Source organism: Antedon bifida, chromosome 10 (genome assembly GCF_963402885.1).
Source record: "Antedon bifida chromosome 10, ecAntBifi1.1, whole genome shotgun sequence".
Taxonomy (NCBI): Eukaryota; Metazoa; Echinodermata; class Crinoidea; order Comatulida; family Antedonidae; genus Antedon; species Antedon bifida.
In genome coordinates, this window is record NC_136235.1 from 387,116 (window position 1) to 412,631 (window position 25,516).

Sequence of the window (25,516 nt, forward strand, 5' to 3'; positions counted from 1 at the left end):
GAAACGATATTAAAAGTAGTGACTTTTATTTCTATTTTATATCACTGTGCTACCCTGGTGCTAAATTGGGTCCACTTGAGCAGTTACCGTAGTACTATTTCTATTATTGAAGTTAATAAAGGCATAAATGGCGCTCCGTAGAGAAGTAGAGAATGCTCCAGTCGTCAGAATGACGCTCTGAATTATACCTCATTGAAATATCAAAATAACTGTGAATTGCGCCCTCATACTGGCACAACAAGATCTTTTTAGAAAAGTACTGATGTACCGTAGGCACTACATATTAATATTTTTAATAAAAATGTGACTATAGGCCTATCAGATCCATTTAATTCACACCCCAAAGCAAAGTAGGAAATATATACACATGTATGCATCATGACAGTTCATTAAGTATTTATGACATTCACATTTATTCAGCAATAAATATATTTTACAATATTGCAGGGATTACAGATAATTTATGACGGTAGGAAAAGATAGCTTACCTATTTCCTACATTAACCTAATAAATAACCCTATAAATATCTCTCTTTAGATTTTTTCAACCTCTTATTTGAAAAAAATAGTGGGAAAAACTCTTTAGAAATAGGAACCTTTACAGAAATAGGAATCGGAAGTTTTTCTACCAGCCCGTCTGCCAGGTAACCGGTATTACAAATCACTGTCATTTATTTTATTTAGGAACTGCAATAGGAACCGGAAGCCAAGTAGGCCGATACTGCGGGTTTTAATCGCGTCTTTCTATTTGTCTTTTTATAGGGCTAATAGGTGAATATGTTTTGTGGTTTTACATGAAGTGAATAACTTGATTAAAAAACAGGTAGCTGAGTCAACTTCGAATGGGCCTTAGTTAGGCCTAAAGGAAGTTGTTTTTCCAGTTTTCCAAGCACTGTGAGTCCATCTTATTCTTAATATATTGTATTCGTTTGCTGGCAAATTGGTAGGGAATCTCTCAAAAATTATATTGTAGTAGCATTCACACAATTTACGGCATTTCTTTCAACAAAAAAACCCTCTTCTTGCAATGTCGGCTAATCTAAAAAAAAACCCCCACCAATGAATACCGGCCCATGTTCCGTCATGAATTAATAAATCACATCCGATTCGTTGACTAGGGGATGAATATCGTTTTGTATTTTAATTCCATTAATTGAAATGAATGTTTAATCTATGTTTTTGTGATGACAACGAAAAATCGATATTTCTTATTGTTATGATGAGTGGTTCAGAGACGAAGCAGAAGATTTAGTATTTTGACTTTCGCGCCAATTTCAAAATGAATTGCCTTGCGCGGATGAATACCACAGTCTTGTTTTTTCTCTAATTATTTGATTTAAGTCTGAGCAAAACTACTTCATTCTATATTTTAATTAAACCGTTTGTGTACATTTATTATATTAGAATGCCTTTTATAATTTAATAGTCAAATTTATGGTTGTCGATAATTAAACTACTTTATTATTAGTTATGATACTTGAGTAAAACGGCCTTTGTCTCCTCTATATCTCCTCACCACACACAAAAACTGACGATGGAAAATGTTGAGTATGCTTTACATAAAACCTAACTAAAATGGTGAAAACGAGACATAATGAATGTGTTGAAGATGACGAAGGATCGGCCTTTATTAGCTTGAGGAGTTTAAGAGTTAGTAGACGATCAGGATTACAAGGAAATCAGGTATTCTTAGTGCAATCTTCCTACCCTATCTGACTGTCTGTGTGTAGGCTCGTCAAAACGGGACAAGGCCTTGCTAAGCCTTTGTCGATTGGTGGAGCTCTCCATATTTTTGGCCGACCAGCAAGATGGATTCGAGTAGAAATCTTGCTTTACGAAGGCTTGTTGGTAGGCCTAGCCTAACTGGAAACTCTCTGTAGGCCTATTTAAGTATGACGTAAATTAGAAAGTATATATATTTAGTTAGGCCTAGCTAGGCTACACTAGGCCTAGGCTAATTAATAAGCAAATAAACTTAAAACTCTAGGTAGGGCTAGGCCTAGCCTAGGCCCTAGCTAGAGTAGGAAGGAGGCTAGGCCCCTACTAACTAGGCCCTACAGCTAGGCTAGAGTAGAGGCCCTAAAAACTAGACTAGCTAAAGATAGTTAGGTCTAGCCTACTCAGCAGGAGAGGTTCTGGGACGTTTACAATATTATTGGGCTCGACTACCTACCTAGTAGGTCCTAGTAGCTAGCTAGGACCGCCCATCCATGTCGGGATTGGTATTACCAATTAATAACGAACGGTGAGGTTTTATTAAAATTTCCAGTTCTACTGTGTATACTCATATTTAATGATTTATGAAAAAACAAATACAACAAAATATTATGGCAATAAATTTTATTAAATTATAATTTCTAATGAAGCTTACAAAACATAATTTGTCTGTAGGATGAAGATGATAGTAGTCCTGAAATTGTTATGTCAGAAAGAAAAAGACGCCGGATTAGCAGAATTGAGAATAATGAAAAACATCAACAAGTAAATTGTACACATGCACCGGAAAATAACGAGGAAAACCCACCCACATTGAAGTAAAATATTTTGCTTTGTTCAAGATTTATTTTTATTATTCATTGTAAAATGGAAATGAATTAGAGAACAAGTATATGAATATACAGTAATTAATAAAAGGACATTTATACATTTATATTTAAAAATGTTGAAGAAAAATATTTATTTTGACATAAACAAAAATTAATTTTTTAGAAAAAGTAAAATAAAAAGACGTGTAAATCGGGATGAAGATAGTGGAGAGAGTATTTACAGCAATCACACGGTAACAAGAAAAAATTGGCGGTTACAGAGACGGAATCAGGTGAACGGTACGAGTATGAAAGATGAAGAGGTTGAAGATTCGGTGCGAATAAGAAGAAGTGGTCGTAGCCGTCGTCAAGTCTACAACACAATGAATACTAAACTACTGGGTAAGACAGCTTTGGCTTGGCATCTAATTAAGTTTGTACATAGGGAAAATATATTTTTTTACATTTTTTGTTGAATATGCCATTTTAATTTCACTTAATAGTTATTAACTTTAACCAAAAAATTGGATTGAAAAAAAAATAATTTACCAGAAAAAATTATAATTTAAAGTAAAAATAGTCTAATTGTCAGACAATGGATTTTTGGTTAAAGCTGTTTGTTTGTTTTTTTTTGCCTTTTATCTAAGTGAAACCATCATTTTGGTTCCATCTTTGTTTCTACTACCAAATGGCCTATTCGAAGTCTGGTTTTATTAATCTTCATTTTTCATGATTTTTGGGGACAATACATCTTTATTACGCTTGTGTTCTCTTCATACTAAATCTTATTTTTGTACAGGGGACTTAATGATGAGTGGAGGAATAAACTTAGCAACAGGACCAACAGATGAAGATGAGGAGGACCAAGAAGATGAAGAAGTGGAGGAAAGAGATGAGGAAGAAGAAGAAGAAGAGGAGGGTGCTAATAACGAAGGAGAGGCTGCAAGTGATGAAGATGGGGTAAATAGATTTTTAACATTTTTTTTAATTTGACTAATATATATTTGCCAGTCTTTAAGAAGAATTTCTATTATTATTTTATATGATAATGGACAAATAAAGATTTTCAGTATTCTGTATTCAAATTTATGTCAATGAAATTAAATGAAAACCATTAAATACTTATGGAGTGATTATTTATTGAAGAAGGAAGCATTAGTATTAGTGCTGATGTATTCCGTTACCAATACAAGAAGGAAAGCCAGTAGATAATGGCACTACTCATTGGCATGGTACCAGTGATAATAGTACTCTAAGCCAATGATACATTAAGAATATTAACAAATTCCTTAAACCATAATTGCATTTTTATAGGGTTTTTTAATTAACGTTTTTAAAAATATATATACATATTTACCTTTTTGGCAGGTCCATGACAGTCTTTCTTTCTCCATACTTCTCTATTTAATACTTAAATATGTATTTTTTTTTTTTACTTTTACAAAGTATATGATGTTTATATCTATAAAATTAGGAGTTGGAAAGCATGGATATGTACTCTCGTGTGAAACGACGTCACATCTTGGCAAGGAAAAAGCAGGATGCTTTAGAAAAGGGATCTGGATCGTCAGATGGAAGCTCAGATGATAGTGATGGTAAGCAAGTTGTTTACTGTTTCCCACCCCTGCCCAAATATGGTCAACACTATGTTTGTCCTCTCCATCAATGACTTTTTTTAAAATGATAGATGAATAAAAAAAAAAAAAATTTATGAATGAATATTAAATATTTTAAAAGTATATTTATACATTCAACATTGTGAATTTAAATTTTAAATATTTAAAGATTCTTCAGATGATAGCTCAGATGAGGAGGAGGAAGAAGAAGAGGTGCGCCCTCAACAATCAAATTACAGTCTACGAACAAAAAGATCAGTCACGAAGCGGTTTGAAGTTCCAATAGAAGCCCACAAAAAGAGGAACAAAAGGTCGTCACTATTTGATGGTGGCGCATGTTCCCCTTTTAGAAGTTACCGCCGACGCAAGCCAGGACCATCTACACCAGTCAGGAGCCCTGTTAAGAGGTAAGGTTTCGACGTCTCCACTTTATTTTTAAAGATTATCAATGAAAATTGTTATTATGGCTTTTACAGACGCATAGTAGTGACAGTGAAGACAATTACAGAGCTTTGTTTGAGACAAAGACATTTTTAAATCAACCAAACACAATTATGAAACAAACAAGATGTATATGATGTCTCAAACTCATTCTTTCCCATTAATCCAGCTCTCAATCTCAAATTGCTTCAAGAAGAATGAAATTTGATGGAGAGAGTAAATCTTTACAATTTTTAGAGCATAACTGTTTATGTGATTGTTTTTTCAGAATGAGGCGACGTCATGCCACTCACAATCGTTCTTCCACAAGTTCTGACTCGTCTGATGATGAACGCAGATTTGAACGGAGGAAAAAGAAAAGCATGGCAAAGGCTAGAATGAGGTGACATTTTTAACAATTATTTATAGCTGTTTTAATATCCCTATAGTGAAAATCCCATATGGTTCATTTTGAGAATGTTTAGAATAAATTGTTGTCATTTTTTTTTGGTTGTTATAATCATTAATTAATAACACATATATGCTACTGCATTCCATATCTATAGTATTATACTAAATGAGTCAATTTTTTTTTTATTATTAAACTTTGTTTAATGAGGGTGACTCATAAGAGAAATTTGTAATACCGATGCCTTCACTATTCATACCTGTACAGTATATTATAAATATTTTTGTGTAATTTGTTTTATAAGTATTTTAAATATGTTATATATGGTCTTTTTATATTTATATTCTTGCCAAGGAAGACAATTTTCATAATGTAATTTTATTTATTTTATGATGAATAAAATTTTATCTATCTATCTATAACAGCTGAGGCTGACATGCATGAGGCCCTCAACACTTAATAGGAACGATACAAACACAAAAAACGGATGACAAAAATGGAAAAAAACAGACCAATATATACATATATTACATATGCTCTACCTTGGTATTGAGCACTCTATCTATACATATATTACATATGCTCTACCTTGGTATTGAGCACTCTATCCTAACGGTCTGTTAATTTCAACCTGAATATATTACATATATATGTAATTTGTAAATATATAGAATTAAAAATAGGAATATAGTTTAAGAAAGGGAGAATCATGTGTTTTTTTTAGTTTCACAAATATTTTACTTAATGACTGGTTTTCATTTCAGATGCCTCCCAATGAATCTGGCACCTGATGACCTCACAGGTGTAATGAAAGATCGTCAGAAGATAGGTAGTAGTTTGGCAGACATCGATCCTATGACTATTGATTCATCGGTAATATTATTCATTTTCTTAATACTGTCGACTCTCAAAACCAGAAACTCTCTCAAAAGCAGAAACTGTCTCAAAACCAGACATGTCTTGTTGCCAAAAGGTCTTAAATTCTTGTTACCATTCAAAAAGAAACCCAAATTAGACCAGTCCAAGAGTGTCCGGCATTGAGAGAGTTGACTGTTGTCTCTAGGACTAGTTTATATTGAATCAATGTTTTACTTTTACAGTTCAAAACAAGTCTTTTTCCTTTCATATTATTTCATGTTTTTTTTTATTAGGTTACATTTGAAAATGTTGGTGGCCTTGGTAAACATGTTCAAGCACTTAAAGAAATGGTGGTGTTTCCTTTACTATACCCAGAGGTGTTTGAACGTTTTAAGATCACCCCACCCAGGGGAGTACTCTTCCATGGCCCCCCAGGTACAGGCAAAACCTTAGTTGCAAGAGCCTTAGCAAATGAATGCCGGCATGGGGATAAGCATGTATCTTTCTTTATGAGGAAAGGAGCTGATTGCCTCAGCAAGTGGGTTGGAGAATCAGAGAGACAATTGAGACTCCTCTTTGACCAGGTTAGTTATTTCATGTTTCTATGCATTTAATACAACAAGTATGAAAGTGATCAAATGTATAACCAGTATATATTTAGTAATGAAAGACTGAAAGATGTGGAAAAGAAAATAAATAAAGTTTGATAGAATGACAGTACTGTATGCCTTAATATGTAATTTGTCAAGTGATTATGATGTTGGATGAAAGGAATAAATGATTAAAAAAGACTGAAATAATATTTAGTGTGAATTCTATCATCTTTTAGGCCTGCACGATGCATCCTGCAATAATATTTAGTGTGAATTCTATCATCTTTTAGGCCTACACGATGCATCCTGCAATAATATTTAGTGTGAATTCTATCACTACATCTTTTAGGCCTACACGATGCATCCTGCAATAATATTTAGTGTGAATTCTATCACTACATCTTTTAGGCCTACACGATGCATCCTGCAATAATATTTAGTGTGAATTCTATCACTACATCTTTTAGGCCTACACGATGCATCCTGCAATAATATTTAGTGTGAATTCTATCACTACATCTTTTAGGCCTACACGATGCATCCTGCAATAATATTTAGTGTGAATTCTATCACTACATCTTTTAGGCCTACACGATGCATCCTGCAATAATATTAGTGTGAATTCTATCATCTTTTAGGCCTGCACGATGCGTCCTGCAATAATATTTAGTGTGAATTCTATCATCTTTTAGGCCTACACGATGCATCCTGCAATAATATTTAGTGTGAATTCTATCACTACATCTTTTAGGCCTACACGATGCATCCTGCAATAATATTAGTGTGAATTCTATCATCTTTTAGGCCTGCACGATGCGTCCTGCAATAATATTTAGTGTGAATTCTATCATCTTTTAGGCCTACACGATGCATCCTGCAATAATATTTAGTGTGAATTCTATCACTACATCTTTTAGGCCTACACGATGCATCCTGCAATAATATTTAGTGTGAATTCTATCACTACATCTTTTAGGCCTACACGATGCATCCTGCAATAATATTAGTGTGAATTCTATCATCTTTTAGGCCTGCACGATGCGTCCTGCAATAATATTTAGTGTGAATTCTATCATCTTTTAGGCCTACACGATGCATCCTGCAATAATATTTAGTGTGAATTCTATCACTACATCTTTTAGGCCTACACGATGCATCCTGCAATAATATTAGTGTGAATTCTATCATCTTTTAGGCCTGCACGATGCGTCCTGCAATAATATTTAGTGTGAATTCTATCATCTTTTAGGCCTGCACGATGCATCCTGCAATAATATTTAGTGTGAATTCTATCATCTTTTAGGCCTACACGATGCATCCTGCAATAATATTTAGTGTGAATTCTATCACTACATCTTTTAGGCCTACACGATGCATCCTGCAATAATATTTAGTGTGAATTCTATCACTACATCTTTTAGGCCTACACGATGCATCCTGCAATAATATTTAGTGTGAATTCTATCACTACATCTTTTAGGCCTACACGATGCATCCTGCAATAATATTTAGTGTGAATTCTATCACTACATCTTTTAGGCCTACACGATGCATCCTGCAATAATATTTAGTGTGAATTCTATCACTACATCTTTTAGGCCTACACGATGCATCCTGCAATAATATTAGTGTGAATTCTATCATCTTTTAGGCCTGCACGATGCGTCCTGCAATAATATTTAGTGTGAATTCTATCATCTTTTAGGCCTACACGATGCATCCTGCAATAATATTTAGTGTGAATTCTATCACTACATCTTTTAGGCCTACACGATGCATCCTGCAATAATATTAGTGTGAATTCTATCATCTTTTAGGCCTGCACGATGCGTCCTGCAATAATATTTAGTGTGAATTCTATCATCTTTTAGGCCTACACGATGCATCCTGCAATAATATTTAGTGTGAATTCTATCACTACATCTTTTAGGCCTACACGATGCATCCTGCAATAATATTTAGTGTGAATTCTATCACTACATCTTTTAGGCCTACACGATGCATCCTGCAATAATATTAGTGTGAATTCTATCATCTTTTAGGCCTGCACGATGCGTCCTGCAATAATATTTAGTGTGAATTCTATCATCTTTTAGGCCTACACGATGCGTCCTGCAATAATATTCTTTGATGAGATTGATGGCTTAGCTCCTGTACGTTCCAGTAGACAGGACCAAATTCACAGCTCCATTGTGTCAACATTGCTAGCATTAATGGATGGGCTTGATAGCCGGGGAGAGATTGTCGTGATAGGCGCCACCAATCGGATTGATTCTATTGATCCTGCATTGAGAAGACCAGGACGTTTTGACAGAGAGTTTCTGTTTCCGCTTCCTTCAAAAGAGGTAACAACATAAATAAATAAAACTAGACATGAAACTCGTCACTTTGACGAGTTAGTTATCCGCACCACGACAAACGCCACGTGCACGTCATACGTTGGAATATTGCACACAGATAAAGATTATGGCATTATGACAAGAACTGAAGAATATGACATGCTGTTAGTGCTGAATTTTGTGTCATATAGTATATACATGCAAACAGTATAAGCTGTATACATATTACATACAGTGTAGAATAGGTGAAATTACGGGACCCGCCATTTATTCCAATTTTTAACATGGCGACGGTATCAAAATGAAACACTTAGATAGCAATTTCAGAAGGAAATTATCTCAGGAACAACATATTAACGTGTAGAAGAAATTTGAATACGTAAAATATAGATGCGCACCCTTTTAAATGTGATGAACTATTACGCAAAATATGAAAATACGACTTTTTTTATTCAACTGGCCATATGATGACATCACAACATCCGATTGGCAAAATGTTTACATGAATTCGTATCTACAATCCAATAGCTTCCAGAAAACGTTTTAATCGTGATTATCACATTTTATTCTTACGAGCTATTACAGATTAAAATTTACTGTAAAGATGAAATTAATGACCCACGTAATTAAAATTTTTAGGCATGATGACGTCATAAAAATTAAAATATTTTTATCTCATGCTAAAGAAAGTTGATTGACCTACACAATATATAAATGTAGGAGAAAAAGGAATACAGATAAGCGCGATGCGCTCCATTGAATGTGATGAGCAATAACGAAAGAGACAAAAATCCTATATTTTACATTCGTGTGGCCATACGATGACGTCACAATGTTTTTTTAGCCTTATTGATGCATGATCCGATATCTACAACTCATCAACTTCTAGATTTTGTAATAAAAATAAACGGTTAACGGTTTACTTTAGAAACTATGACTGTTTAAAAAAAGACATAATTTTGACGATTTTTTAAGCTTTTTCATAAAAAACGCGCACGAATTGTCTAATTCAACGTGTTCGTATGGCGTTATTTAAACTGGAAAAGGTCTAAATTGTTTTCAAAATCACTGGGAAAGGCTTGAAAAATATAATTCAAGAGAAAAAAATATGTTTTTAACGCTACGTGCGCACCGCGCGCATAAAAAATTGCGCGCCCGTGGGAATTTTTGACATGCTCAAAATGACAAGAAACGCGTAAAAAGTTGATTAGAAATTAATTTTGCGCATTTTGAAATTTTAAATGCGCGTGCGCGCGTAACTTCTTGTCAAACATGCCATTTTTAATCCGTAGAAAGTTTGCCCCTGATATGACTTAAATTTTGTCAAAGTGTCAATACTAAATGACTTTTGGTTTTTAATCTATGATCAATCATTGAAATTCATAAAATTGCGCATAAGTCACGTTGCGCAACTATGACGTCATTCAAAAATAGGAGGTGCACAACTTCACGTAAATGCCCATATGTTGTCAAAGTTATGAAATGTTATGTTTACACATTTTAGAGGAACACGAATCACAAAAAGGAAGGAAGGAAAGAAGAATAATACAGAAAAAAAATATTGATCTCATACAATTACAAGGAGTTATCCGCTTGGTATACCAAGCGGATAACTAATAAAGTAAAATCATAGCATCCAACAAATTTTAAACTAGTTAGTCCTATTTATAAAATAGAAACGATAATATACATTTTGTTATTTTTTTAAAAATCTTTCACAGGCTCGCAGTCAAATCCTATCAATTCATACCAAAGAATGGAATCCCAAATTATCTGAAAGGTTTATCAACGAGGTTGCGGAAAAATCTGTTGGTGAGTTGTTGTTGATAAACGTTGTCGACAATCATTTGTTCATAATTCTGTTTACATTTTTTAATTTAATATGCTAATGTATTTAAAATAATAATGATAATGTATTTAATATGTTAATGTATTTAAAATAATAATGATAATGTATTTAATATGTTGTTGTACTTAATATGTTAATGAATTATTGCAGGTTATTGTGGTGCCGATGTGAAGGCATTATGTACAGAAGCAGCATTACAAGCACTAAGACGTCAGTATCCACAAATCTATGCATCCAAAGAAAAACTACAACTAGACCTCAGCCAAATACAGATCACAGCTAGAGATTTCCACCATGCTATGCAAATCATTGTACCAGCTTCACAGAGGGCGGTCAGTTCTCCCGGTAGAGGTTTATCGGTTGTTGTAAGGCCGCTGCTAGAATGTAGTTTGCAACAACTTGTAGACCTTACACGTAAGGTTTTCCCACAGTCATGGAAAAAAAGATCTGGTCTTGATATGAAGGGTAAATACTGTGTCTCCTTTTTATTTTGGTATACAAAATGCATGACATTGGTAATAATAATATAATAATTTTCATACCAGATTTAGTATTTTTATATGGATTATTTTTTATACCAATAATAATGAATGAAGTAAAAAAATTATAAAACAAATTTTTTTGTTAATATAAATAATTATTTTGTAATACATTTTAGAAGAGAAAGTATAAATAATCTTGTTAAAATACAAAATTGTTTTATTTTTATTTCAATATATACAGGTTCTTCAGATGCATCAAGCGTTGCCATGGCGTTATTGAATGATGATGAATACAGTGATGATGATGCTCCTAGTATATATGACAACAATAAAGGTCGTAGGTCAACAACTGAACTCAATGGACCAATTAACCCGTTTCTTAACTTTGCCTTGTAAGTCAGTGTTTGGAAGATTTTAAAATGCAGTGATGTAGAGATTTTTACAGGCATAAAAAAATCAGGTTTCACATTTACTTACTGTGTGTAAGAAATTGGTATTGTATTAGAAACAGTTGTATTTGAAATATTAGGGTTTTTTTTCTTACAGATCAGCCTATAACACACCATCAACATATCAACCTCGAATCCTGATAACAGGAGCACGTCACTTGGGTCAAAGTTCACATTTAGCGCCAGCGTTGCTACATAATATGGAGCATTTACCAGTGCACTGTCTAGATCTCCCAGCCCTCTATGCTGTCACTGCCAAGTCCCCAGAAGAATCATGTGCTCAGGTGATATAATATAATTTTTTTTTTTTCATCTATAACAACTTTAAAAAGATTTTTTAATCCACTAAAAGTTCTCAAAGAACTAGTCACAGAATTGGTAGTTTTAGTTTCTACTTTATACTTCATTAATATATGCCTCGGCAAAAAGGTATGATTTTAATGAATTTTTAAAATAATTAATTGTATGGCGATATGTAGAATGTTAATTGGACTGTGTCTTGTACTGCACAATGATTACACATGTACAATTAACCTTAAAATAATAAAAAACTAAAAATGAATGATATATATATATAAATATGAATGGTTATCTTCTGTAGGTGTTTCGTGAAGCGCGACGTACTTGCCCAAGTGTAATCTACTTGCCCCACGTTGTTCAATGGTGGTCAGCTTGTACAGAAACCATGAAAGCCACATTCCTGACCTTGCTAGAAGATCTACCATCAACCACACCCATCTTGTTACTTGCTACGTCCGAATCAAGTGATGAAAACATCCCAGAAGAGGTAAGGCTCTGTCTACACTATCAAACTAGTTAAGTGTGATGTGCCTAAATATGTTAGTGATATGACATCATTATGTCCATATATGGGCACATCTCATTTCATATGTTTAGCAATGTTAACTGGCTTTAGAAACAGAGCACTGCACTGCAGCTTATTGACTTGTTGAATTTTAGACAAGTTAAGCAACTTACAATTGTGAACAAGTTAAGCAACTTACAAATGTAAACAAGTTAAGCAACTTATAAATGACAAGTTAAGCAACTTACAAATGTAAATTTGGATGCATTGGTTATGATTACGATTATACCTTGCAACCTGGACAGTGATATCAATATTATGACCAATTCACTTCAAAATACATTTATTTCTCAAAATAAAACGGAAATCTTCTTCTATAGCAATAACAGCAACTTAGCAAAGATGTAATAAGTGTTTAGTAATATTTATCGGGTCTTTTTCAGATTGATGAATTATTTAGCACCAAATTCCGAGTAAAATATCCAACTGAAGCGGAAAGGAGAGAGTTCCTGAAGGAGTTGATAATCCAGCAGGCATCCAGAGCACCTCCAAGAAAGAAGAAAGCAGCAACAAGGGCTTTGATAGAACTGCCTGTAGCCCCAGCGCCTGAACCAAAGCGTATGAACCAAACTGAACTAGACAGACTTGAGAAGTTTGAGGAGAGTCAGCTTAGAGAATTACGATTGTTCCTGCGTGATGTGGTGTCTAGACTTGCCAAAGAAAAGAAATTTAGGGTATTTGCTCACCCTGTAGATCCAGAAGAGGTAATACTTTATTCTTAACTTGAAACATTACTTTCTAGTTTGGAAACATCAATCAAAATATATGAATGTAGCCACCATGATGTAAAAATGAAAAATATTATTCATGATGTTCAAAACTAACATGAAAAATGTAATTTTAAATGTTTCTATTTCTAGGTTCCTGACTATGAAGAAGTGGTAAAGACGCCGATGGATCTAGCTACCATGATGTCAAAGATTAACATGAAGAAGTACACATGTGCAAAACAGTTCTTAGAGGACATTGACCTTATCTGTAGCAACGCACTGGAGTATAATCCAGACAGAAATCCTGCAGGTTGGTACAGCAGCGTCTTTCAATAACATTTATTGCAAATAACTTGTATCCAAAGATGTACTAGGTTCTTTAAACTACACATGAGCTAGATGCTCTGGACCTACGGTTTATTGTTCCTTATCCACCAGAACCTTTGCCCCTTGATTGAACCTAATTGAATTGATAAGACCGATTATTTTTATAAAATGATTTACACTTTCTGAACATGTACACATTTGTTATTTCAGATAGGATTATAAGATTCAGAGCATGTGAGTTGAAAGACACAGCTTATACAATAATAGACGTAGAGATGAACTCAGAATTTGAAAAGTCATGTGTTGACATCATGCATTCCAGAAAAAACAGAGGTAACATTTGAATCTTGAAAATAAACTTGCGCCTGATTTGTCATTTGACATGTCAAACCTTTGAGCACTCGAAGTAAGAAACAATGTTGCCTGCTTTCTGCCTGAAACAGTATAGGCCTATTTAACAATACTGACAAATATAAAATAAACAGGAATCTGCTTTGACATATTGTCCCCCGGAAAAATATAAAAAAATATTTCAATAACTTTATTAAAACTGTAAAATTGCCTATTTAAAGCCTGATTTTATTAATCTTCATTTTTCATGTTTTTTGGAGACAATACAACTTTAAGAAGTAGAATTGATTTGAGGGTATTTAGTTATCTTTTCACTTTGTCTACATAACAAGTATAGTTAACAGAGGTGTAGAGTAAAAGCAAAAGTTGCACATAGGATGCTTAACCAACATTCCTATATCGACACACTACCTTCCTTTCTATGAACTTATTGCAATTATATTGAATGTGTTAAATAACTTAACTTTTCTTAAAATTTCACATTATAGGTGATAGTCCCACCAAGCATATACCAGATTTTTTCAGAGTGTCGCCTAAAAAAAAGACATCCGTAAACCGATTAATGAATCGTGCACATACGCATTCGCCAGCTTCCCAAGACACGCCCACTATGTCAGATGTGTTGACAGACGAATATGAATTGAGAAGCAGCGGTATGCGCCGAAAAAGGCGACGGCGTTCTGCATGGGCACGTGGATTTATACCATCAAACAGAAAAAGAAAATTAACGGAAACTTTTGAAGAAAAAGATACCGAAGAAAAAGAGGAGGATGAAAAGGAAGAGGAAGATACAGATAATGAACGCCCTCACAGGACGCGGTTTAGAAATCTACGTAGACCCTCTGCCGTGAGTCCTGTAAAGGCTCTCAGGGATAATAAACCAGAAAGTGCAAATGCTATTGAACCACATACTGTGTGTGAGAATGAATCACATACTGTGTGTGAGGATGAACCACATACTGTGTGTGAGGATGAACCACATACTGTGTGTGAGAATGGAACAGTTGAACCTAATGAGGCTGAGATGTCATCACACTCTAGTGGTGCTGATCCACCAATATTACACCCTATTCAGGATGTTGATACAGCAATTGTAACAAATGGACCTGAAGTATTACAACAACCTAATGAGGAATGTGATAAAGAATCAAAGAAGGAAGAACATTCTACGGAATGTAATGAAGAAGAAGAAGTAGAATTGGAAGACAGTGAGCGTGGTCAGTAATTGTCTTTATTATTTGAATTTCATTTATGATTATTAGATTTGATAGTTATTACACTTTTGTTAAAGATGTGTCCCCTGAAAAAATATTTTTTTTGTTGAATATGCCATTTTAATGTCACATAATAATTATCCATTTTCACAAAAAATTGGATCAAAAAAAAAATTATTTATCTGAAGAAACTGTAGTTTAAGGCAAAAATAGTCAAATTGGCAGCTGTCAGCCAATGTGTTTTGGTTGAATTTAACCATTAATTTGTCATTTTATAAGTGAAAATATTTTTTTTCTACAGAAGTGATTCACTTTATTAAACTACAAAATAACCTATTCAAAGTATTATTTAATTAATCTTCATTTTTCATGTTTTTGGGGGACAATACATCTTCTGTATGTTCTTCCTCAATAAGGTCCATAACGGCATATCACATTTATTGTTATTATTTTCAGTGACTCCAATAACTGTACGTATGACTAGGTCACGTGGGGCTAGTAAAACAGCCCAGAGGGCGCTGCAGATTTTAGAAGAACCTTTACCAGAATTGGTTGTTGATGTTGTCAAATTACAGGTATATAGATTGCATTTGGACATTTACTTGGCAATAAACAATTTTGCAATGGAACATGCCACATGGAAGAAGGAACAAAAACAGTTTCCTATAAGGGTCCTGCAAATACAATTAATTGAACAATTACACAAACCAATGTAACATCATCATCAGTTAGGTTGTCATCTTGCGAAATGCTTTACTTTGACGCTTTTCACACATTTTTACCATTTTCCTCCATCACAGGCAGGGTTGCAGTTACATATTTTTGTTAAAGCCTATATAAGGAAGTTACACATTTTAAAAAATGTCTTAAAAATTAATAATTACAGAAATTGTTAGAATTAGCTGTCAGTTTGACTGTCAACTATACAGTAAGCAGACTTGAAAGGTTACACAGCGCCCTCAGTCAGTGTATCTACCTCCATCGTAGGGATTACGATAAAACAAACTTAACCCAGGTAAGTTCATTTCTAATATTCTACGTGGTGTCTCTCTTTCATTGAGCCTGTGCGTTAAAGATATAGATGAATTTCCAAAACAATGTTTTTAATGTGATTGGTTCTACTTCTTGCGATAACCACCACACTCTCTTTGTATGATAACCACCACGTCACTCTCTTTGCATGATAACCACCACACTCTCTTTGTATGATAACCACCCCACTCTCTTTGTATGATAACCACCACACTCTCTTTGTATGATAACCACCACACTCTCTTTGTATGATAACCACCACACTCTCTTTGTATGATAACCACCACACTCTCTTTGTATGATAACCACCCCACTCTCTTTGTATGATAACCACCACGTCACTCTCTTTGTATGATAACCACCACACTCTCTTTGTATGATACCCACCACACTCTCTTTGTATGATAACCACCACATTCTCTTTGTATGATAACCACCACACTCTCTTTGTATGATAACCACCACACTCTCTTTGTATGATAACCACCACACTCTCTTTGTATGATAACCACCACACTCTCTTTGTATGATAACCACCACACTCTCTTTGTATGATAACCACCACACTCTCTTTGTATTATAACCACCACACTCTCTTTGTATGATAACCACCACACTCTCTTTGTATGATAACCACCACACTCTCTTTGTATGATAACCACCACACTCTCTTTGTATGATAACCACCACACTCTCTTTGTATGATAACCACCATGTCACTCTCTTTATATGATTATATGTCCACCTACTCATTATTTTTTTATAATGTATGTAACTATATATTGCTGAATAAATGTGAAAAATGTGAATTGAAATGATATGTTATGCTATATTTTTCAAAGCTTCTAAGCTAACTCATTTTCTTTTAGGATATGGAGAATGAGATCTTAAAACTAGCCAGATGATACAAGCATGTGCTCAACTTGCAAGTACTTCAGTTCTTTTTAATTTATTTTAGTGTTCACTAGGAAATTATTTTTATTTATAGACAATTATCAGGTGTAGAAAAACTCTTTGTCTCTCTGTTTGTCTTTGTTTAATATGTACAATCCATCATCAGTACTGAAACCCCTATTGCTATGTTTTGCATTCTCTCCCTCATCAATTGTAATACTTAATACTTAATAATATTAAAGCCTCTCATTAGAAAAGAATTTCAAATCCTGGAAGTGGAACTATTTTTGTTATTCAGCCTAAGCAACATTAATAATTGAATAAAGACCTCATTGTATACAACATTTTCTGCTGAGCAAATCTTTAATGTGTACATTAATGTTGTACTCAAGAGATAATGTCTATAAGTCACCCGAGTAGCATTAACATTGTACTAATGTTGTTGCAAGGGCAAGTCTTTCAAACATGTACTTAGTACTTGCTCTCTCACATCATTATGTTAGTACTCAGTAAATGCTCTGTTGGCAAGTCTTCCAATATACTTGTTGAATTAAGACCTTCTATGTCAAACATCAGGGCTCCTAATATATATATATCGTACATGAATTCCAGGACAAATATTGTAGTTATCTGTATGTGCCCAATGGTGCACATGCATTAGTTCTATAAACCAGTAGCTAAGTACTAAACCAGTACCTAACGGTTAGATTTATAAACCAGTAGCTAAGTTGTAAGCATGTACTTGCAATCAACAAGTATTTGTTTAAATCAATAATCTGCATTTGATGTTACAAACATTGCTGCTTTTATATTTTGTTTTCAAAGGAAAAAAATTCTTAATTATAACTACCTCACCGCCTCAAAGTTATTGCAACACTTAGAAAAATAACAAATGTATGTTTTTTTAATTTTTTTTTATTTTAAGAATGTTATTGTTTTTAATATTACCAAGAACATTTAATTTGTCACATTATAATGTGTATTATCAATTTGCTATAAATTTAATTTATTTTTACAATAGTAATGTAATGTATCTTATTCATTTTACATTTTTTAAACATTTTTGTCAAATGTAAATGCAGTACTACTAATTACTAATGAAATGGTTTTTCACATACAATCATCAAATGTCAGTAGTGTATTATTATTAAAAGTATTTGGTTTTGCCTACCTCAGAATCACTTCCCCATCACAGATAACATTCCCTCTGATGGACTCTTTCTAGTTGTGTTCAATCCATCAATACACTATTGATACTTTGATGATGATATTGTTGTAGACAGTAACCACCTGATTATCTGTACTGTATCTCACATATGGCATTGTATGTCCAGTATCATAGACAATTTCTGTAATACAGTGTGACATGTATTACATGGAACACCTGTGAAGGTTAGGCTTGTGGCCTATGATACTGGCGTTACATTTTACAGCATTTGCGTATGATACTGTACAAAATGATAGATACAGTACTGAGAATCGGCTACAGTAACTATGATGAATTTGTGATTCTAAAATGGCCTCCTCCTCCTCCTCAACAAGAGCGCCCACATCTTGATTCAAAGACTCAGGAAATTAAAATGCTGCATAATAGGGTTTCACTTGAATGCATAGATGTGGTACATGTCCTAAAATATTGCTGCATGCATTTTGAATACAGTTGAGTATCTTAGCTCACATAATTGCGGTGTGTCTATTGTAGAGCTAAGATCGTCATACTATTGTTTGCCGCCATTCCATCATTCATCAACTACTTCATCTTAAGAAGTGTATTATTTTGTGTGTGTGCATTGTTTACTGTTGAGATGATTTCTCATTCCATGTTCAATGGCCTTTTTGTATAAATTGTACAATAAAGAGAGAGTGGGATATTTGCTCATTTGTAATGTGTGATTCTTGTTTCTGTATACCTTGTGCTGTCGAGTAGTGAACTATCATTGCCACTCAACTGCTTACTCCTTGATACAGTACAGCCCCTACTTTGGGAGACACATTCAGGGGACACTTTCCATGGCATGATCGAGACGAAATATATGTTTAACACAACTAACCGCTATTAAAGGACGCATTCCCATTACAAATTCAAATAATCTTTATTGCAATCATAATATTTATAAAATAAATAAGGTTTGATAATTATAATTCATATAAATACAAAATAACTCTTATCATAACACGCATACAATTTAAAATTACCCACTACTAAAAGAGCGAGAGGAAATATATGTTTTAACAAAACTACAACCAACCTCTATTCAGGAGACACTTCAGGAGACACTTCAGGAGAAACTTATTTGGGTCCTGAAGATGTTGCCTTATAGATTTCCTGAAAACTTAGTGAATCAGTTATTATTACTCAATAGTTATTTATTTGCACACACATTCAATACAAGAAACAAACAAGTTAACTTCATACATAGAATAAACACAAGGTACAGTACGTATCTTAAGTGACGTCGGAAATGCACACGATATCTAGGACGGGCTCCGAAGACGTATGTTGAAATATCGATGCGTGCTTTAGAATAAGAATTAATAATATAAAGGACAGTTTGTAGAAGTGATGTCTTAACATGGAGGTGAACATAATAAATATAATATTTCACTTCCCTGCTAGTAATAAATATACAGTACTCCATAAGTGATGGGGTAGTAGATGTGTCCTAAACATAATCTGGAACGCTTAGTGAACATGAATGTTCAACGACGGCGAAGAAGTGATGTCCCAAACAAAATCTGGAACGAACATTTTGTGAATGTCGTAGCCAACGTGAACATGAATGTCTGCTTGCATGCCTACTACGATCATGGGTTGACATGGATATCGACGACGGCGAAGAAGTGATGTCCTAAACACAATCTGGAACGAACATTCCGTGCATGCCGTAGACAACGTCTACCGGAATCTCAGCTCGTGCTACTTCAGTAAATGTTTTAGCGTTGAGTATTAATAGGAAGGGTGGTTGTTCGCCTTTAAGGTGAATCACGGATGATAGGATAACTCCTATAAATAGAACAGAGTAATCATTTACAAACTAGTAGTCACGTGGTTCAAAACATAAAGCTCTGTCTACACTATCAAACTAGTCCGACAAAAAAAAGTGTAATGTGCCCAAATATGGTAGTATTATGCTTATATATGGTAGTGATATGACATCATTATGTCTATATATGGGCACATCACATTTTGTTGTCACATAAAGTTTGATAGTGTAGACAGAGCTTAAGATAGGAAAGGAAGTGGTGATTTACACTTACCCTCGTCTTCTTGCTGAGCGTTGGGTGATTCAACGAATATCGGCTCAGACGGAAACCAGTCAACCTCTCTCCATGATGTACTGGTCTTGGTCGAGATGTCCACTTTTAACAACTACATAAAAACAAGTACAATCATATCGGAGACTAGGGGATCGATAGTAGTCATTGGTGTATGGTAGTGAGCAGTGGGAGTAAAAGAGGCATATCGGAGACTAGGAAATAGCGCCGATATCATGGGTGGTTTAGTCAGTAGCGGAGATAAGAGAGGGGTGAACGGATTTGACAGTTGCGGTATTCATGGTTAGGTGATGTTACTGTATTTGTAGCCGTCTTCTTCTGAAAACATATGACTCGAGATCTACATTTACACCATGCTATACCTTTTATATTAGTTACTGATTAGTGAGTTTAGTTGGTAGAGAAAAGTAAGAAAGTGTTCTTACGGTTTGTAGTCCGTATCCAAGTCCGTAGAAGTAACGGTATGGTTTACCGTTATAAGATGCGTAGTTTATCTGTGGAACTTCCACAGCTGTAAAAAAAATGTTTAGATATCAATTTCATAATTGTATTTTTATAAACTTACAGAACCTCACAGTGGTATGAGATAAATTAAACAACTCCGATGGAGATTATGAAATCTTCTTTCATGGTTTGGTTCAAATTCATTTCTATACCTACTAGATTACAGCTTGAGCGAGGGTACAGTAAAACCTATAGATGTGTCATATTTGTTTTTAAAAGATAGACTTAGAAGAGATTCCTAAATATCAATATTATAGTGCGTTATTATTATTTTTAACAACCAACAGCAGTGTACTCACAAACGTCCGAAATCATTTCTGGCTCTACGTACACATGGTCAATTGATGTTAAATAGGCCCTTGCGTCACTTCCTGCCAACGTGACCAGTTGCTCTTTTGAAGTTCCAATATTCTAATTGAGATTATTAAAAAAAACATACAAACTGTTACAGCACTCGCATATTCCTTAATTGAATATGACATTCAGCAGAAGGGCTCAGAATCATCCATGCATTCTGTCCTCAGACAATACGGATGCTCCCTATATTATCAATTTGTACTTTATAGTACATAGTTTCTAGTTGTAAAACATAAAGCTCTATCTACATTATCAAACTTTATGTGTCAAAAACATGTCTATATATGGACATGATGATGTCATATCACTATCAGATTTGGGCACATCACACTTTTTTGTCAAACTAGTTTGGTAGTAGTATTTTTCCGAGGACTAATAAGTTATAGTTACGGTATCCTATGTGTTAACATCCTCCTAAATACTCTAAATGATAACATTCTCAGCTAGCTTTTCTTTCTATACCTGTTTGTAATCTATATTTACCTCAGCTTCTATAATGGGAAGTACAAATCTCATTGGTTTATTATCAGTTTCTGGAATAAACCCTGTTTTCATATTTTTAATCTTGAAAAAGTTCAAAACATCTACATTTTCATAGCAACACATATCGACAACAACATGGCCATCTTGTTCAAACGCGTTGACATGATGCAAAGTGAAAAACGCTTTGGCTGAGTAACGCGTTTTTACATGCTCCCCTGTGTCCCTACGAATCAGGTGAAAATACGTTCTTTTCGCAGGATTCCAATCCAAGCACGAGTCCATTGGGTTACCAAGCAACCTAAACGTTAACGCTCTAAACGCGTTTATTGTTAACGGTTGTTCAACAAACACTACAAAGTTTGACGTTATACCGAAGCTATGGAAATATGAAGGATGGATTCCTGGACACGTGATTCTAGACAGCACAGAAGCACGATTCAAGTCACCGCCGCCGGATCCTATGGAAATAAACAGACATTCATTTAAAACAATATTGTATTATTTTTTAAAAACACATCATAAATTCTTTGTTATCTCTATTTTTCAGTGAACGAGAAAGGAATGTAATTCTCTATTTTGAGAAGTCTCGTATTGTAAGATTTCCATTAAATAATATATCTATTGTAATGCAAATCATTTATACACATCGAAGAATATATCTTTGTATAATATGGAGAAAGTAACATTCGTCGTGGAATTTTGGTATTTCGAAAGCCATGGCTATTATGCTTGGTTTTCACAAGAACGAAACACAATTATACGTAAGTGCAAGCAAATTGACCAATGACAAGCTACAGTTGAATAATCCATTCGTGATTGGTCAAATTACTTGCGTTGTCTGGCGTTGTTGCGCGCGTCGTCCAGTGTGAACCAATCATAATCCTGGATGATACCATGGATGTGGTAGGGAGAGAAATAATAGCAAAGTAATATTCATTCGTCACAAAACAGTTTTGACCAACACCAATTAAGTAAGACCTATACGTCACGAATGTTAATCGTTGGAATGAACATATCACCATGACAACCTCACATCTATAAGCAATTAGGCCTTGTACAATTTATGTTTTAAAATTCTAATCATTAATAGTAAGTGGGCTAGTATAACTCTAATTCAAATTCTAATCATTAATAGTAAGTGGGCTAGTATAGCTCTAATTAATGGTAATCATCATAACATTAGTTGGTTTCTTTTGTCATTTTTATCTACGAAATTATCATCATGTTCATATATGGGCACATCACATAAAGTCTGTTAGTGTAGACAGGGCTTAATGATACAAAATATTACGGATTTATTTATAATATAAATAGGGAAGAACGCGCTAGCTCAAGACAAATGCAACTGTACACGACTATTCATTTTGTTGGAATGACCCTCATATACGATCAGCAGCAGCTGCTCTTTTAAAATAAAGTTAGAATAATCAATTGAGGATATTTCCCTTCTCTCTGACCTATTAAAGCAAGCAAGTATAAACACAATACAGTAATACCTTTTATTGTCTTCGGTGGAATTTCAATAATGTTGTATCGAATTCGATAATCGACAGAAGTACCCATGTTGTATACTGTTCCATCAGCTGCCGTGTGAGGATGCGCAGTTTGAGCAATCAAGGGAACATACTTACGAATATCGATCTAAACATGAAAAACAAATTTATTACTGAGAAAATGTTACTTAATAGGTACCTGTATGCTAAGTATGGGTCCTGTATTCTAACTGAAGTATTGTAACTTACTGATAATGCTACAACTTACTGATTCTTCTGTATCTAACGTACGGTCATTTATTTTTTGAATTGTGTAGGATTCTGTGAGAGCAAACATATCTTTGCCAAGAACCATTAAGTTTACGTTACAATTATCGGTTGCTGGTATTTCAAAATACGACATAAATCGATGAAATAGACTCTTGCATGGATCAGGATAAGTGACGGTACCAAAGCCAACATTAGTTAATTGTCCACAGCGTTGAGCGCTCTTATACCCCTCACTTTGAATTAGTTTATGGTCGTATGTCACAGCACCCTGCTTAATTTTGTATCGGTGTATCATGGCAAACCCGTCAAACCAGTGATCAAACTGCTGTTTACCAACTTCGAACTTGCCCGGTCCAAGTCTGAAGAAGTTGCCACATAGCCATTTTGGAATGGTACCTTAGATGAAATTTAAACACATCAGTGCATATATTGGGAAAAAAAATGTTTTTAAATTAAATATAAATACACATAAATTAATTTATATAAAATGAATATTAATAGGCCCAATGCTAAAGTGTCTCTTTACACACGTCACCCAGCAGCCACCGCCGCCTACCGGGTTTATGATTCATTACTCAAATTAAGTGCATATGTTATAGTATAATGCATGTATTTATCCATTGCAGCAGTGATTATGAAAACACTCGGTTTGAGCAAGCCAAATTGCTTGATTTGATTTTGGTCGAAATAAAATGTTGAATTGAAAGACGAATAATCGAGTCAATGAAGTCTTACCTGTAACTCGACCTGCTACGGGATGTTGGACATCTTTTGATATTGATGTGTATGAGATATGAGGGAATGTAATCGGTGCCTTCTGTGAACTTTCCATCGAAATACGCAACCTGTAGGCCTATGTGAAAATATTAAATAGAGAGTGCAAGGGAAATCCATATTATATACCACCAAATGATCAAAATAAATTGCCCCAATGTCAGCAAAAATAAAAGATAAGCTTAAATATACAGTACTGTAACAGGTGATCAACATTAAATCTGTGCATTATATTAATAAGTAACATTGATTCGGTAGTAGGCCTACTGCACGTCTCGCATCAACGCCTCCGAAAAATGAAGTCAACATTTATATCAGAATATAATATATTATATTAAATGAGAAAAAATGACGTGATTCTGCTAAAGAACCGTAATAAATCGTCAGCAGAGTGTAATACCTGATCTTGTTTGGTTCCTCAGCAGAGAATATTATTGATGAGTGACGTACGACGTGACTATGTGTACTGTCAATCCAGTATCTTCTTTAGGGACTTAATTGGATGAGTACGCATGCGCAAATAAGCAATGTTATTATCATAATTAATTATAATTACTTTTTCCTCATTATATGGTATTGCAGAAATGCCTTGTATTGTTTGAATCAAAATCTTTTAAAGGATAATGGAGCAATTTACGAAAACCATTTTTGTTAACGACATATCGAACATAATCGATTGCTTTTGCATGCTATCAAGCGAAAAGTTCGATAGATAGATCAAACAAGTTAAAACTGCCTCAATATAAGTTTCAGGCATAGCCCATCATGAGGTGAGAATTGTAACAAAGGATAACATATATCATTCACAAAATTATATAATAAAACAAATCAGCCAATAGATGTTAACAAACGAAAGGCATAGTTATAAAAACACGCCTTCAAAAGCATAATTGTTTACAGACAATCTCAACCAAAAAAGATGGTCTTATTTTTTGTGTACCGTTTTTTGTGGATATGAAGTCCAAAATATAAAGAGAAAATTAACTGAATAATTATATAAATGTCCGAAACGTTAATTCGTGAGGGTTCACAAAGAGCATATGTAGTTTTTGTTCTGTTCATTTCAGTTTTTTTTTCTTCTAAAATATATTCTTTTCATTCTTGGTTTTTTTAAATATTATATATTGGAATTTATAAAAAAAGGCATTTTATTTGATTTATCGAGTAATATTATATAAACTAGATGGTTATTTCAGAGTATTATTAATAGAGGGCGGGCGACTAATATGATTATTTTTGGCACCATTTCTTTTTCTTTTCTCAGCAGCTCATACAGTACACACAGTGCATACATTAGTATTCATTCGCATTTTGCGAATAAAATATAGTCCAAATAATATTAGTGGAAATGTTTTATAATAGTACGAAACAGAAGTACACTGTATGCAAATAGTTTTCTACATATTTATATATAGGCCTATATGCC

General features: G+C 34.1%; 2 protein-coding genes across 3 annotated transcripts; one reads left to right on the forward strand and one right to left on the reverse strand.

Annotated features, from left to right (window-relative positions):
• Window positions 1-1,522: 1,522 nt before the first annotated feature.
• On the forward strand, window positions 1,523-18,808 carry LOC144854801 (ATPase family AAA domain-containing protein 2-like). Of its 2 annotated transcripts, XM_078712787.1 has the most exons (23): window positions 1,523-1,683; window positions 2,392-2,534; window positions 2,710-2,927; window positions 3,325-3,485; window positions 4,000-4,120; window positions 4,311-4,548; window positions 4,851-4,964; window positions 5,735-5,843; window positions 6,122-6,412; window positions 8,518-8,766; window positions 10,482-10,572; window positions 10,760-11,074; window positions 11,333-11,483; window positions 11,638-11,824; window positions 12,142-12,327; window positions 12,789-13,109; window positions 13,266-13,425; window positions 13,653-13,775; window positions 14,282-14,704; window positions 14,750-15,010; window positions 15,464-15,582; window positions 15,894-16,022; window positions 16,909-18,808. In XM_078712787.1, exons 1-23 carry the CDS (start codon window positions 1,576-1,578, stop codon window positions 16,942-16,944), a joined length of 4,254 nt encoding a protein of 1,417 aa, XP_078568913.1. In that variant the 5' UTR covers window positions 1,523-1,575; the 3' UTR covers window positions 16,945-18,808. The 2 variants fall into 2 exon arrangements, with proteins under 2 accessions (XP_078568913.1, XP_078568912.1); XM_078712786.1 differs by having other exon boundaries at window positions 14,282-15,010.
• A 772-nt stretch (window positions 18,809-19,580) lies between these two features.
• On the reverse strand, window positions 19,581-24,157 carry LOC144853633 (carotenoid-cleaving dioxygenase, mitochondrial-like). Its single transcript, XM_078711370.1, has 8 exons — window positions 24,052-24,157; window positions 23,315-23,712; window positions 23,050-23,194; window positions 21,554-22,011; window positions 21,013-21,124; window positions 20,635-20,720; window positions 20,192-20,303; window positions 19,581-19,937 (listed from the first exon to the last, which is right to left on the reverse strand). The coding sequence occupies exons 1-8, from the start codon at window positions 24,146-24,148 to the stop codon at window positions 19,783-19,785; spliced, it is 1,563 nt and encodes a 520-aa protein (XP_078567496.1). The 5' UTR covers window positions 24,149-24,157; the 3' UTR covers window positions 19,581-19,782.
• Window positions 24,158-25,516: the final 1,359 nt, after the last annotated feature.

Excerpts from the sequence above, each read along its gene's own strand:
- LOC144854801 (XM_078712786.1), top strand. The coding sequence starts at position 1,576 with ATGGTGAAAACGAGACATAATGAATGTGTTGAAGATGACGAAGGATCG. Across the intron at positions 2,928-3,324 it reads AATGAATACTAAACTACTGG|GGGACTTAATGATGAGTGGA; the intron begins GTAAGACAGCTT and ends ATTTTTGTACAG. Across the intron at positions 6,413-8,517 it reads TGAGACTCCTCTTTGACCAG|GCCTACACGATGCGTCCTGC; the intron begins GTTAGTTATTTC and ends ATCATCTTTTAG.
- LOC144853633 (XM_078711370.1), bottom strand. The coding sequence starts at position 24,148 with ATGGAAAGTTCACAGAAGGCACCGATTACATTCCCTCATATCTCATAC. Across the intron at positions 22,012-23,049 it reads TCCACCGAAGACAATAAAAG|GATCCGGCGGCGGTGACTTG; the intron begins GTATTACTGTAT and ends TTATTTCCATAG. Across the intron at positions 20,304-20,634 it reads TTGGATACGGACTACAAACC|TTGTTAAAAGTGGACATCTC; the intron begins GTAAGAACACTT and ends GTTTTTATGTAG.